Source organism: Cnephaeus nilssonii (assembly GCF_951640355.1).
Source record: "Cnephaeus nilssonii genome assembly, chromosome: 8".
NCBI classification, from domain to species: domain Eukaryota; kingdom Metazoa; phylum Chordata; class Mammalia; order Chiroptera; family Vespertilionidae; genus Cnephaeus; species Cnephaeus nilssonii.
In genome coordinates, this window is record NC_137079.1 from 96655107 (window position 1) to 96671112 (window position 16006).

A 16006-nucleotide genomic window follows, 5' to 3' on the forward strand; every position below is an offset into this window, starting at 1 on the left:
ATGGTACCTCACACAGACCTTTGCACATAAGCTCATTTAAAAAAAAATAAAACTAAGATGGAATTAGAGGGTACACTCAGAGAAATAAAAGTGAGATAACATGGATTCAATCACCATGTGAACTGAAGAGAAGACATACTTCTGTTCAAATGATTCCTAACCACATACATCTCTTAACAGTGTCAGGCATCTAATAAGTGCTCTATAAATGTTTAAAAAATAAATACACAGACCATAATTATTAAGAAGTGGATTAAAAATCATTTCACAAAAGCATGCCACCAACCTGTTTGGCCTGGTCAGGGAGGCCCCTACACCAGAATCCCTTCTTTCTTTGACCCCGGTGGTTTCTGACTCAATAAGTGATGTTCCGTCTCTTTCCACATCACTGGGTGTTGTCTGACCTTCAGAAACAGAATTGCCTTCGAAATCTAGGGTGATCTGATTAGCTAATGGAAAGGGGCATAAGCCAGGTTTTCCAACCAAAGCCTCATGTGCTTGCAGTTCAGGCAAGACATGCTTTGACCAGTCATCCACTCCCTCCTGGAGCCCACTGACGTGGTGCAGAATGTCCTCTAGGTGAGGGTAGAGGTCATCTTTCTCCAAGTCCAGAAGGTCTCCTGTGCTGGCATACAATGGAACGTTGTCATAGATACTGACTCGACTTGCTCTGTGGCAGGAGGCAACGAGCCCGGGCTCCCTGGCACAAGGGCCGTGCTGTCTACCCAGGGAGATGCTCCCAGTCCTCCAGTTCACCCCATTGCTGTTGTCTGTTGGGGAGAGGCTTTCGATAGACAGTGCCTTCGGGAATGTTCCTGGTTTGTGATCCTTGGGAATGTGTACTACCAAGTTCTCCTGGGAATGAAACTCATGTGTGTGGTTTTGGTCACATGCACTCCACAGTGCTGTCCCAGCCAGCACATCCAGGTCTTCTAAGTACATGCCCCCACGCTTGTTGGCCTCCTGGCATTTCCGTTCCTTCAGGCCAGGTGTGCTCAGCCCACTACTGCTGTTTTCCAATGGGCTGCTTCCACTACTCCATTTGCTGGAACATTGAAGCCCTTTACTGCAGGCAGCCGGGGGCGAGTTCTGGAGATCTCCATTGGGAATCTGGATGCACTGCATGGCCTTAAAGGACTCTGGCTCCTGCTGTAGCACAGGCCCGCTGATCACCAAGCCACCTGTCTGTCCCTTATGCCTTCCATGTGCTCCTTTTGCTCGGAGCGTTTCCATGCGTTTCAAAAATGATTTGGCTCTGGCCCTGCTGGGTTTCTCATTCTTTGGGTGGAAAGGGTAGTTGAGAACATCTTTGGGGGACTGTGGGAGGCTGCTGCTGAATACCGTGGCATCCAGCATGCCTGGGCTATCAGAACAGTACTGGCCGGAGCAGTCAAACGCCTCCCGGCCAGTGCCCTGGCTGCCGGGGTGGCTGCCGGGGTGGCTGCGTCCGTCACTCCCACCACTGCTCTCGCTGTGGATGGAGCAGACCTCGGGCTCACTCAGGTCTGTGAGGACACTTTCACTGCTGATTGTGTTTCTCATTTTCATGTCTCCGGGTGACCCATTTCTGTCTCCCCCAGGAAACAGTGTGTGGAGGTTGTCCACACGAGACCACCGCCGACTGGTTCTTTGGAAAGTCCATTTGTTACTGATACAGAGATCTTCTTCATCGGAGTCTTCTCCCTGAAAAACATTAACGATAGTGCACATTGGCTTGTGGCTCAGATGAAATGGGAAATCTAGGGCCCAGGGCCATGGTCCTCCCACCTCCCCTCCCTTCCCTCCATTTTATGCACACCCTCTGGTTTTTGGACACCTTTGGGTAAAGGTGATTCCACCATCATGCACGGTCCTGTGCACCCTCTCCCTCCCCGGTGGCTAGAGGATCTCTTCCCAACCTGCCAAGCTTTCTTCCTTTAAATTTTCATAGAGTTTCTGAATCATTCCTTTTTCTCTGAGAAGATTTTCCTGACTGATTACAAAGAAGGTATAATTACCATCTGACTAGACAGTCTAAATCTGAGACAGCTGTGGTCTCTTTTTCACACAGAAACTTAATCCTGCCATAAAAAGCAGTTACTTCTTTCCTGAAACCTCTTCGCTGAGCTCCACGACCATATTTCCAGCTTCCCTCTTCTGAACCTCAAGGTCACTGTGTCTCAAAGCTAATGATCCTTACCTTAGTCTCCCCAACTTGGTTCTTATTGTATACTAGAGGCCAAGTGCACAACATTTGTGCACTGGGGTGGGGGACCCCTCAGCCCGGCCTGCAACCTCTTGCAGTCTGGGACCCCTCGGGGGATGTCTGCCTGCCTGTTTAGGCCTGCCTAAGCCGGCAGGCAGACATCCCCTGAGGGGTCCTTAGTGCTGCCACGGAGGCAGGAGAGGCTCCCGCTACTGCCTCTGCGATCACCAGCTGTGAGCCCGGCTTCTGGTCAGTGGAGTGCACTGACCACCAGGGGGCAGCTCCTGCATTGAGCGTCTGCCCCCTGGTGGTCAGTGCTTGTCATAGTGACTGGTCATTCTGCAGTTCAGTCGATTTGCATATTAGGGTTTTATTATATAGGACTAGAAGCCGGGTGCACGAAATTCGTGCACTGGGGGGGGGGGTCACTCAGCCCACCCTACCCCCCTCACAGTCTGGGAGCCCTCAGGGGATGGGATGTCCTACTGATGGCTTAGGCCCACTCCCTGCAGGCCTAAACCATCAGTAGGCCTCCCTCTGCAGGAGGTAACCTGGCTGATAAGGGGAAGGCACCACCCCCATCACCCCGCTGCTGGTGCCACTGCCCGCCGCCATAGCTGCCAAGGTGTTTTCATCAATACAAACTCCAGTCCCTTCACCACAAAAAAATGACAACTTTCTTTAGGCTTTTTCAAGATGTCTCTTTCATAGGATATGACATTTCTCTCTCTCTCTTTCTTTCTTTCTTTCTTTCTTTCTTTCTTTCTTTCTTTCTTTCTTTCTTTCTTTCTTTCTTTCTTTCTTTCTTTCTTTCTTTCTTCTTTCCTTCTTTCTTCCTCACCAGAGGATATGTTTCCATTGATTTTTAGAGAGCGTGGAAGGGAGAGGGAAAGACAGAGAGAAACATCAATGTGAGAGGGACACTTTGATTGGTTGCCTCCTGCATGAGCCCTGACCTGGGCCCCTGCCAGGGAGGAGCCTGTAACATAGGTATATGCCCTTGACCAGAATCAAACCCGGACCCTGCGGTCAGCAGGCCAAGGCTCTATCCACTGAGCCAAACTGGCTAGGGCAGGATATGACATTTCTTAGCCCCTCTAGAAGTGGACTTTCGTTTTTTCCTCCAGGAGTGAGGTGGAAAAACCCTAGATCACCTTCTTGGATTGTTATTAGGCAAGTTACCAAGAACACTGCGAGTAGCATACAGGGAGCTTAGTCAATGAGCAGTCAGAAAAGGTGTTTCCTCAGCGGGACTGCTGGTGAGGGCCTGCCCTCGGCCGCGAGTGGACCCTCTCCCTCTCCCTCCCCCTCTCCCTCTCCCTCCCCCTCCCCCTCTCCCTCTCCCTCTCCCTCTCCCTCTCCCTCTCCCTCTCCCTCTCCCTCTCCCTCTCCCTCTCCCTCTCCCTCTCCCTCTCCCTCTGGTCCACTCTCTCTAAAAAGCAGTGAAAAAATATCCTCTGGTGAGTATTAAAAAACAAAACACAGAATAACAGGCCTCCTCCTTGGAGATGCTGAATATGTAGGCCTGAAAGAGAGATTTCTTGGCTCTGTGAAGATCCCTACATGAATTTTATTAACAACCAGAGGCCCGGTGCACAGAAACTTGTGCACTGGGGGGTGGGGGGTCCCTCAGCCTGGCCTGCACCCTCTCGTAGTCTGGGAGCCCTCAGGGGATGTCCAACTGATGGCTTAGGCCCGCTCCCTGCGGGGAGCAGACCTAAGCTGCAGTCTGGCCTCCCTCTGTGGGAGGTGACTGGCGGGCTGACCAGGGGACAGCACAGGCAGTGAGCAGCTGGCCCAACCCCCCATTGCGCCACCGCCACAGGTGGCCTCCCTCTGCGGGAGGTGACCCCGGTGGGCCAATGGGGGGACAGTGAGCAGCCAGCCCACCCTGATTTGCCCCTCCACAGTCGCCGGTGGCCTCCCTCTGTGGGAGGCGACCCCTGCGGGCTGATCAGGGGACAGCACAGGGGTGGCCCCGCCCCAAATCGCCCTGCTGCTGCCGCCACCCTTGGCCTCCCTCTGCGGGAGGTGACGAGAGGACGATCATGGGATGGCGCCGGCCCCCATTGCCCCACTGCTGGTTACTGCTGCCTCCACCACCCCATTGCCGTCCCCTCCCTCTGCCCTGGCACATGCCTTGGCTGGCCTGGTGCCTCCTGCTCGCTGGCCCTGGCCCCCGCCGACCAGTTGTTCCGCCATTCGGTCGATTTGCATATTACACTTTTATTATATAGGATATTTGGAAAATTAGCCTAAGCCACAACAATGATTCAAGTTTGTGCTTTTCTGTGTTCCAGGGAAGAATCAAATGATCTTTTGTTTTATTGTGTCAAAACAAAATTTTGCATGTGTTAAATACATAATTCTTATTCAAATACATCATAGCAGATGCAAAAGTTCTGTTTAACTCAGTGAAGGGACTGGCAGGATGATAATGCTGTTCAAAGGAGATTGCCAAAGATGAAAGCCTGAAGTAAAACTGCTAAATTAGATACAATCTGGCTAATGTCCCATAGGACAATAAAACCATCACCTTTTGAATTGGTGAGTCTGCTAGACAGAAATTAGTTACATCTTTAAAAGCATAAAAATTCTTTTCATCTTCTCACTTTGCTGATCATTATATGTAACTTTCCAGGGCTGTAAAATTGCAAAGTATATGGAACTTATTTAATTGTAAATAGTGTGTCAGAGTATGTGTTTCATAGAAAAGGAAATGATCATTCTGTGGCCTCTAATGCTCCAATTACACTGAAAGGACTTGCTGTCAACGTTTTACTCCGGGCCTGCGCTCGGCTGTGGCCTGTGCTTGGCCACGGAGGCTGCGGGCAGGCCTGCCCTTCCCTCTCCAAGCCCCTTTGATCAGTCACGGAGGCTGCGGGCAGGCTTGCTCTCTCCTCTCTGGGCCTGCGCTCAGCCGCGGAGGCTGCGGGCCAGCCCCCCATCCTGTCCGTGTCTGCTCTGGTTCTGGGGAGCCGGCCCAAGCCACAGCACAGCGGCTCAGGCTGGACCCCGTCTCTCTCTCTGTCTCCTTTCTGGGCCTCACCTGCGCGCACAACCTCCTCCTGTCCGGTCGTGACCCGTTACAGCATCCTGGCCTAATTTGCATATTACCACTTTATATATATATATATATATATATATATATGTATATATATATATATATATATATATAGACTAGAGGCCTTGTGTATAAAATTCGTGCACGGGAGGGTGTCCCTCAGCCCGGCCTGCACCCTCTCCAATCCAGGACCCCTTGGGGGATGTCCGAATGCCAGTTTAGTCCCCCACAGGGATCGACCTAAACCGGCAGTCGGACATCCCTCTCACAATCCAGGACCACTGGCTCCTAACCACCCACCTGCCTGCCTGCTTAATGCCCCCAACTTCCCTCCCCTGCCAGCCTAGTCACCCCCAATGGCCCTCCCCTGCTGACCTGGTTGTCCCCAACTGCCTTCCCCTGCTGGCCTGGTCACCCCCAACTGCCCTCCGCTGCTGGCCTGATAGCCCCTAACTGCCTCTGCCTTGGCGCCCACCACCATGGCTTTGTCCAGAAGGAAGTCAGATGTCCGGAAGATGGCCCGTCAACCCAGCCTAATTAGCATATTACCCTTTTTTTTTAGTATAGACTCCCTGTATAATTAACAGCAAAATCATCTACTGAATTTCTGTAAGAGGAATTCCTAAGGTCACTAGTTGAGGAGAGTCCACCCAGCCTGTGCTGCTAGGCCAACCTTCTTGTTTTTAATCAATTATGAGTCTGAATGCCTGAGGCAGGACACGCTCTGTGGGCTGCCTGGGCCCCACTACTTTGCCCTGTCTTACACTTGGATCCTTACACATTTATCTTACCTGTCTGGGTTCTGCCTGAATTTTCATCCCTGAGAGATGAGAGTCTGTGTTACCTAAGGCCAGAGATGGCCTTTTTTATCTTTGCAAGTCCCTCCAGTCCAGCCTAGACCTTGACCTAGAGCACCTAAATAATAATTTCTCCAACCTCACCATGCATATATTACCAAGGCCCAACTCAGATGATTTTCAAATCTATTCCCTCATTTGTATCTTCACTCCTTTTTTTAAGCTCTTGACACCTTTCTCTGGGCCTATTATAATCAAAATCTGGCTAGAATCCTTGATTCCAGTGTCTTTGTCATCTAAGTAGCTTTCGACAGTGTAATTCAAATATGATCACATATGCTCCCATCCATAAAACCTTCAGCTTCCCAGGGAATATATAGTAAGAACCAAGTTGGGGAGACTACGGTAAGGATCATTAGCTTTGAGACACAGTGAACTTGAGGGAAGCCTTCCTAACAGTCTTTGGTGTGGAATTCTACGCCCTTCCACCCTGCCTGCCACATACTTACTTTTCTTGCCTCATTTCAGTTGTTCCTCCCGAGTTCCCTTCACTCTGCTCCCTAGCCCCCAACCATTCCAACATTCAGCTCTGTTACAGGAGAGAGAGCCACTGCTGCATTTACTCATGTCACACACACCCATCTCACTCATTCATTATACGTGAACTCATCAAGAGCAGGGCCTGTGTTTCTGTTTTATTCATATTCATTTCCCCAAGCTCATAATAACTGCTCAATACATTTTTGTTGATTTAATTAAGTTTAGTTTATTTTACTTTGGCATCTGATTCTAAGACCCAGTTCCAAGTGCTGATAGAACCAGTTAGAGCTTTTGTGACTGTATATAAGTTTCTTGCTCCCTCCAAAGTTTTTCTCACTTATAAAATGGGACTAAAAATAAGCCCTGTCTCATGGGTTCACTAAGGGGATTAAGTGATATAATACAGTTAGCAGTGCTCATTTGTTATTTTCTAATGTTTATTCAACTGTTTATCTATTGCCTGTCATCTATCTTTTTACATACCTATCATCCACCTTAACTCTCTTTAACTTTGCAATGTATTCTATTTTCAACACTCAGTCAATAAATGTTGAAAAATAAATAAATGTTGAGATATCTCCATTCTTGTTTATATCTTGAAAATTTACATTCATTTGGGTTGGATTAAATGATAATTTTGAACATTTAAGTATAAGGTGGAAGAAAGTACAAAACCAAGGTAGTATTAACAAAGAATTCCATAGCTTTGGGGACATTGTGGAAAATTAGCTTTGAGTTTTAAAAATAGTTATATAAAGGTTTGGAAAAAATATTTAAAAAGTTGTACAAGTGGAAAAAAGGCAAGTCATCTGGGATGATGACAAAAAATTATACTTAGAAGCATTTTCTACTTCCTTTCCCCTTATGATTGATACAATAAAACCTGACGTCTGAGGGCCATTATATATCAGGCACCATGATAGGTTGAGGGTTGCGTTCTGGATTTTTATATCACATTTCAGGAAACTAGTGACGGGAAGTTGACATTAAGTAAGCATTCTGAAAAAGCCCTTTCAGCAAATAGTTTTTGAGAAGGCAAAAGGATATGCTTCTAAAGAAATTATAGATATTTTAAAACAGAAACTATAATATTTAGTGTGGGCTCCAATGAGCTCTCTCAAGCTAGCCCAAACTTGGTTACTGATGCTAGTAAACCACATAGTACTTGGATAAGGACTCCTTTATTTTGGTTAAGAAAATATGCCAAGCTGGGTACTGTGGACTGGGAGTGGAAAGCCTGCCCCTGTCTGCTAAGCTCTAAGAGCTTATTATACTAGCTTTGGGCAACAGGAGGGTACTTACAACCCAACAAAGGCATGTGGAAAGTGGTGACTTGCTGGAAAATAAGTCAAACAGTTCAGGAATTTTTTTCAGTATTTAGATTGAACCAAAACAAACAAACAAAAACCAAACCGGTAGTAAACAAAAATAAAACAAAGAAAAAAGCATCCATTCTCCTTTAGCACCTTCTCCTTTACCAAAGTATGTGCCAAAGGATATTGACATGATTCTGTATCTTTGTTTTTCTCTAGTGCAGGATCTTTCAAACTATTGATAGTAACATGTAATAAGAAATACATTTTCTATCACAACGCAAGGCACATATAAATATTATAATCAATCAATCAATCAATCAGGCTATTCTTGTCCTGCTTGTATTCTGATATATTTTATTTATTAAAGTACCAGATGCCCGGTGCTCAAAATTCGTGCATGGTGGGGGGGGGGGAGGGGCTTCTCTCAGCCCGGCCTGTACCCTCTCCAATCTGAGACCCCTTGGGGGATGTCCAACTGCCTCTCACAATCCGGGACTGCTGGCTCCTAACTGCTCGCCTGCCTGATTGCCCCTAACTACCTCTGCCTGCCTTCCTGATCGCCTCTAACTGCTCCCCTGCTGGCCTGATCACCCCTATCCACCTCTGCCTCACCCAGCACCCGGGACCCAGGATTCCCTCCTCCAGCCAGTTGCAGGCACCTGGGACCCAGGACCAGGGCCAATTCGCCCAGGCCAGCCACGGCCACAGCTACAGGGGACTGTGGGCTGGCAGCTTCGCTCGGGCCGCAGCTGCAGGCGCCTTGGACCGCAGGGTGGGTGGCTTCTCCCTCTTGTGGGCTGCAGGCGCAGGCTCAGCCATTGGCACCCGGGACTACAGGGCGTGCAGCTTGTCCCTCTCCCACGCCACAGGCATAGGCGCAGTCACTGGCACCCAGGACCACGGGGCGGGCGGCTTGTCCCTCTCCTGGGCCTCAGGTGCAGGCACAGCCGCTGGTGCCTGGAACTGTGGGGGGTGCGGTTTGTCCCTTTCCCAAGCCACAGGCTCAGCCGCTGGTGCCCAGGACCGCAGGGCGGGTGGCTTGTCCCTCTCCTGGACTGCAGCCTGGCTGGTCCTCATTCCTCTCTTGCGAGCTCATTTGTGCTTGGTTGGCCCCAATCCTCTCTTGCTAGCTCATTTGTACCTGGCTGGTCCCCATTCCTCTCTCCCCAGTGTTGAGTGTCTGAGCCATTATGGCATGACGGCATGAGGGCATGATGACCATTTGCATATTAGCTCTTTATTATATAGGATAATATCTACACTAATAAAAGAGAAACATGCTAATTGACCATACCTTCGTGATGCCCACCAGCCAATCAGGAGTGAGTATGCAAATTAACCCAGCAAAGATGGTGGGTTAATTTGCATATGCAGGCGCCAAGTGGCTGGGTGCGGGGTGGGACGCAGGCGTTCCGCACCACCCCAGGCCGCTCGGGGCCTCTGGGCAGTGTGGGAAGGCAGAAAGGCGGCTCCGGCCAGAGCAAAGGCGGTGCCGGCAGCCAGGGGAAGGAAGGCCCATTCTTGCACAAATCTTCGTGCATCGGGCCTCTAGTTGACATATAATATTATATGAGTTTCAAGTGTACAATATAATGATTCAACATTTATATACTTTACAATCTAATTACCATAAGTTTAGTAACCATCTGTTATAAAGTTATTATAACATTTATTGTTAACTCTTTTCCCTGTGATATACATTACTTCCCCATAACCTATTTATTTTATAGTGGAAGTTTGTATTTCTTATTCCACTTCACCTTTATTATCCATGCCTTCATCTCCATCAGTTTGTTCTCTGTTGAAATCATATGGTATTTGTCTTTCTCTGTCTGATTTATTTCATTTAGCTGTACTCTGATATTTTATAATCTAATTTAGTCTCTTTCCTTTTTTAAAAATGTTGTTTGTACCCTGGCTGGCATAGCTCAGTGGTTAGAGTGTCAGCCAACACACTGAATGGTCATGGATTTGATTCCTGGTCAAGGGCATGTACCTGGGTTGCAGGTTCAATCCTTGGACCCAGTTGGGGCATGTGCAGGAGGCAACTAAATGATGTGTCTCTCTCACATCAATGTTTCTCTCTCTCTCTCTCTCTCTCTCTCTCTCTCTCTCTCTCTCTCTCTTTCTCTTTCTTCCTCCTTTCCTCCCACTCTCTTTAAAAAATCAATGAAAAAAATATCTTCGGGTGAAGATTTAACAACAACGAAAATGTCTGTGACCCACCAAATTTATTTGACAATCCATTAATGGGCCATGATCCACAGTATGAAAAATATACTGTATTAGAGTTAAATTTTTATACATTCACTAGAGGCCCAGTGCATGAAATTCGTGCATGGGGGGGGGGAGTCCCCTCAGCCCAGCCTGCACCCTCTCCAATCCAGGACCCCTTGGGGGATGTCCGACTGCCAGCAATCAGACATCCCTCTCACAATCCTGGACCGCTGGTTCTTAATTGCTCACCTGCCTGCCTGCCTGGTCGACCCTAACTGCCCCCCCCTTGCTGGCCTGATCGCCCCTCAATGACTCTGCATGCCGGCCTGATTGCCCCTAACTACCCCCCTTGCCAGCCTGGTCGCCCCTAACTGCCGCCTGCTGCCAACCAGGTCGCCCCCAACTGCCCCCTCCCTGCCGCCTGGTTTCTAACTGCCCCCCCACTGGCCTGGTCACCTCTTACTGCCCCCCTTCCAGCCTGGTCTCCCCCAACTACCCCACCCCTGCCGGCCTGGTCACCCCTCATGGCCCCCTTGCTGGACTGGTCGCCACACGCAGCCTGCTGTTCAGTCATTTGGTCATCCCTCACTAACCCCCCTGCCGGCCTAGTCACCCCATGCAGCCTGCTGTTTAGTTGTTTAGTCGTCCCTCACTAACTCCCCTGCTGGCCTGGTCACCCACGCAGCCTGCTGTTCAGTTGTTTGGTCGTCCCTCACTAACCCCCCTGCCGGCCTGGTCGCCCCATGCAGCCTGATTGTTCAGTCATTTGGTCGTCTCTCACTAACCCCCCTGCTGGCCTGGTCGTAGGCAGCCATCTTGTGAGGGCGTGAGGGTTAATTTGCATATTACCTATTTATTATATAGGATGGCCCAGCAGACTGCCAGGAATGTAGCAAACTCCCCAATAATAATAATTGTGGAATTGTCCTCATTGGTTAAGAAGTAATCAGATTTAATCAGGTTGATAATTTTTTCAGGCTAAAAACAAATAGTTTGATCATTTAGAAATGCAAAATGGAAATATCTAGGAGTCATATGCATTGGTGAGAAAAAGAAACACCAAACTAACTTTATTCACTTATCTCCATGGTCGGCAAACTGCGGCTCGTGAGCCACATGCGGCTCTTTGGCCCCTTGAGTGTGACTCTTCCACAAAATACCACGGCCTGGGCGAGTCTAATTTGAAAAAGTGGTGTTAGAAGAAGTTTAAGTTTAAAAAATTTGGCTCTCAAAAGAAATTTCAATCGTTGTACTGTTGATATTTGGCTCTGTTGACTAATGAGTTTGCCGACCACTGACCTATCTTAATGGTTTCGTACCATGAAAATACTATGGACATAGACTGTCTGGATTTTGGCAAGGGAGCTGACAAAGGCTCTCCTGATATGGTTATGCCAGAGATGGCTAACTGCTGGACGCTACAGAGAGTTTTATTAGCAACTGGTTGAGTAACCCTACCACAGAGTGTGATCCAAAGACTGAACACAACTAAGGAATGATGTCTGGAGGATGCCTCAAAGTTATGCCTACTTTAAGAATAACTTGAATGAGCCAGTACAACTCATGTGTTTAAAATATGATGATGACACAAGGTAATTCACTAAGTGATCATGAGCAAGGCACCCTTTTTGAGACTCAATTTTCTATCTCTAAAATGGAAATGATAATAATGCACATCAAGCATGGTATGTCAATTTGCCCACATGAGATTATATGTGAAAATACAATATAAACCTTAAAATGCAAGATAAAAGTAATTATCAATGTTAGAGACTGGCAACATGGAGATGTATAAAGATCTTAACAGAATAGAAGATAACCTAAATAAGATGACATTTCATGAAGTAAAATATAAGGACCTAACTTTAAAAATCAACCACAGGATGTGTACGATAGAACAGACTTGGTTTAACAGCAGTTGCTATTCATAGCTTTGGGAGTTGTAGCAAATTTAAGCTTAGTGTGAATTAACCATGCAATGTGGCTACCAAACTAAGTCACCAACTCTAGATTGCATGACCAGAAGCATGGATTTCAAGCCCTTGCTGGTGTGGCTCAGTTGGTTGAACATCGTCCCATGCACCAAGAGGTTACAGGTTTAATTCCCGGTCAGGGCACATGCCCAGGTTGCAGGCTCGATCTCTAGTAGGGGGTATGAAGGAGGAAGGCAATGGCTGTTTCTCTTTCTCCCTCCCTTCCTCTTTCTCTAAAAATTAATAAAAATATATTTTAAAAATATTCAGAAGGCTGGAGCTCCACTGTGTTGTGCACTGGTCACACACCTCAGGAAGTATGAGCTTATGTTCTAATTGCAACATTTTAAGAGGCACATGGGAAGGGGTACATTTTGAGAGAAGGGTAATCAGAATGTGAAGAATTAATAGTTTGGTTTAGAAAGGAGGAACTTTAGAGCAGTGTTACTCAAAATGTGGTCAAGAGGTTGCCAGTCCCAAAACTTACCAGTCTTCAATGAGATAAGTATAGACTTTGAGAGTAAGCATTAAAATGTTTGTCACCATTTGGAAAGGCCAGGATATCCAAGTTTGTGATCAGTGGACACCTGTTACAACAACTGTGGGTGTTGTGCACAGTAGCTCCACATTACAATTGTGTACATTTTAAGATTAGTTTATCTACCATAACTCAAAGTGCATAATATACAGTAGACACTGTTTTACAAAAGGATAATTGTTGGAATTGGCTAGTGATGGAGGGTTAAAGATGAAATTTGAAAATATAGAAACACTTATTTCATTTTGAAAAAAGATAAGAAGGAATATTTTCAAACCTCTTTTTTTATTCCAGTAAACATACTCTATGAGACTGGTTTCTTTATAATGATTAGTATTAAAACAAAACAAAACAAAATTTTAGATATACATTCCTTCCTGTGAGTAGTGTTGTCAATCCAACCTAAACTAGATAAGAAACAAGAAACTCAATGTCATAAATACAGTCATATGTCTAATCAAAGTCTGAGTACAGGCATTTAATATGGGGAATTGCTATCTCAAAGTAAACTTTTTGTTTAATTGTGACAGCTGAACAACAAAAACGTTATGAGTGCAATTAGAATTCTTTATATTAATTACCTATATGTACACTTTCACTAAAAATGTGAAGTTATAATTATTTTGTACTCCTTATTTTATTTGTTTTGATTGTATTTATCAGAATGCAACTTTGTGTCTACTAAGTCTAATAATAATACATTTAGGCTTCTATTTCCCATAACTCTTTTAATTTCATATTTCTAATCATTAATTCATTTGTATTGAATTTTACTAAAGTACCTCAGTCAGTAGCACACTGGAAATTAAAAACAAAACAAAAACAACAGTCACTCACCACAGACAGTTTGAGAAACTGTTCTAGATTATGCATAGGTATAAAAACTTTCTGTAAAGTGTCAGATAGTAAATGTTACAGGTTTATAGGCCATGTGCTCTCTGTCACAACTAGTTGACTCTGCTCTTGTAGCAAAAAAAAAAAAAGTATGACTCAGTCCCAGTACAACTACTATCTTGTAATTACCTAGTTATCCTATATAATAAAACCCTAATATGCAAATTGACCAAATGTCAAAACAACTGATTGCTATGATGCACACTGACCACCAGCAGGTAGACACTCAATGCAGGAGCTGCCCCCTGGTGGTCAGTGAGCTTCCACAGGGGGAACACTGCTCAGCCAGAAGCTGGGCTCATGACTGGCAGGTACAGCGGTGGTGGTGGGAGCCTCTCCCACCGCTGGTGCCGGCAGGTGGTAAGAAGCCAGGGGTCCTGGACTGTGAGAGCCCTGGACTGTGAGAAGGATGTCTGACTGCTGGCTTAGGCCCGATCAAGCTGGCAGGTGGACATCCCCCGAGGGGTCCTGGACTGCAAGAGTCGAATCTCATGCACCAGGCCTCTAGTTAATAATAAAAAAGGAGCAAAGGGTGAGCAGACATTATAGGAATGTCATTTGGACAGCTTCACTAGGAAGCTGCAATTTCACACTCCCTAGGGAACCATTGGCCCATTTCCTGCAAAACACTGGGGGAAGGGGTCCAACAAAGAGGAGATAGGTGCATGCTCTGTGAAGTTGGAATGACATAGGGAAGGTACTTGCCTGTCAGTTAAACCTGGGAACAGAGATTGTTGGCCAGACCAGAATGTGTAGGATCACTGCAACACTTTGAAAATTGGGCAATACATAATCCCCTAAACAAAGGGGCTTGCTCTCTTGTGGCTCTTGGCTCTCTTGCATTTGCCCATAGCCCATAGCCATGCAGACCCCACATGCAATGGACTAATGGACTGAAGTGGGGAACACAAGCTAAGCTAGCCTGATGCTGTGTTGGATTGCTCCAACATGGAAAGGAAACTCTGGACAATGGCTCTAATTTAACCCTATTGAAGCCACAGCAACACTCCTTTTATGGCTGGGCAAAGGGAAAAGGGACTTTGGAAACTCAGGCGTTTGATTCCACAGAAATAAAGCTTTCTACAATATTTCATCCTCCTGTGCGAGTCTCTGAAAATTCCTTTTCTTGGGATATCACAAGAAATCCATTCCCACGAGCAACAGGTGGGGATGAGGACTTCTCCCCACCAGTAAGTAACACAATTTTCTTTATAAAACTTGGGGGATAATTGGCTGACCCTCAGTGTAGAAGACAGAGCTAAATGGTTGCTATATGAAAGGGGAAATCTGAATTCTGTGCTTCTTCAGAGAAAATAGTTGGAATCAGATAGGCAGTTTTACAATGAATCAGCTTAAGCTTTAGTGATTAGAATAAAAAAAATTACCAGTGTAGTGAACTCATCATGTCTAGATGCTTACAAGCAAAGGTTGAGTGACTTGTGAGGGATGCTCTAAGAAGTAAATCATGAAGTGAATTGGAGGTTGAAAAAGATGGAAGGTCCTTTCCAAATCAAACAGCCTACAGTTCTAGGACATTCACATGCAATTATCTTCAATTCAAGACAATAACACTCTCCAGGTACATGAATGCTGTAATGAAATGTAATTTTTATCTTATTTGACTCTACTGTAGGAAGCTGCCAGGGGGTGTCTTATTTGCTGGGAGATACAGGGGCATGAAATACAGTGGGGATAGAGACCATGCCTCTTGAAAATTGCAGCTCCTTGAAAACACCGATGGCAAAGGCCAGGAGATGCTGCTGCAAGGTGGCAATTAGTCATGGTTTCTGTGTTACTGTCCACCTTGGTCACAATGTCAGAGAGCTTTATGTTAACTACCAGAGGCCCAGTGCATGAAATTCGTGCATGAGGGTGTGTGACCCTCAGCCCAGCCTGCACTCTCTCCAATCTGGGACCCCTCGAGGAATGTCTGACTACCCGGTAGGATCGGGCCAAAACGGGCAGTCGGACATCCCTCTCACAATCCAGGACTGCTGGCTCCCAACTGCCTGCCTGCCTGCCTTCCTGATTGCCCCTAACCGCTTCTGCCTGCCAGCCTGATCACCCCCTAAGCACTCCCCTGCCAGACTGATTGATGCCTAACTGCTCCCCTGCCAGCCTGTTTGCCCCCAACTGCCCTCCCCTGCAGGCCTGGTCACCCCTAACTGCCCTCCCCTGCAGGCCTGGTCACCCCATCTGCTCTCCCCTGCAGGCCTGGGTTCCCCCAACTGCCCTTCCCTGCAGGCCCGGTCGCCCCCAACTTCCCTCCTCCGCTGGCCTGGTCACTCCCAACTGCCCTCCCCTGCAGGCCTGGTCCCTCCCAACTGCCCTCCCCTGCTGGCCTTATCGCCCACAACTGCCCTCCCTTGCAGGCCTGGTCCCTCCCAACTGCCCTCCCCTGCTGGCCATCTTGTGGTGGCCACCTTGTGTCCACATGGGGGCAGCCATCTTTGACCACATCGGGGCAGCAATCTTGTGTGTT

The 16006-nt window shown here is 47.1% G+C and overlaps 1 protein-coding gene across 3 annotated transcripts in view; it reads right to left on the reverse strand.

Annotated features, from left to right (window-relative positions):
• Nucleotides 1-16006, reverse strand: part of STARD13 (StAR related lipid transfer domain containing 13) — a 260445-nt gene that overhangs the window by 31693 nt on the left and 212746 nt on the right. For all 3 annotated transcript variants that reach the window (XM_079778747.1, XM_079778748.1, XM_079778749.1), the window contains exon 5: nt 287-1683. In XM_079778747.1, the coding sequence (XP_079634873.1) occupies nt 287-1683 (1397 nt within the window). The remainder of the gene's footprint in view (nt 1-286; nt 1684-16006) is intronic.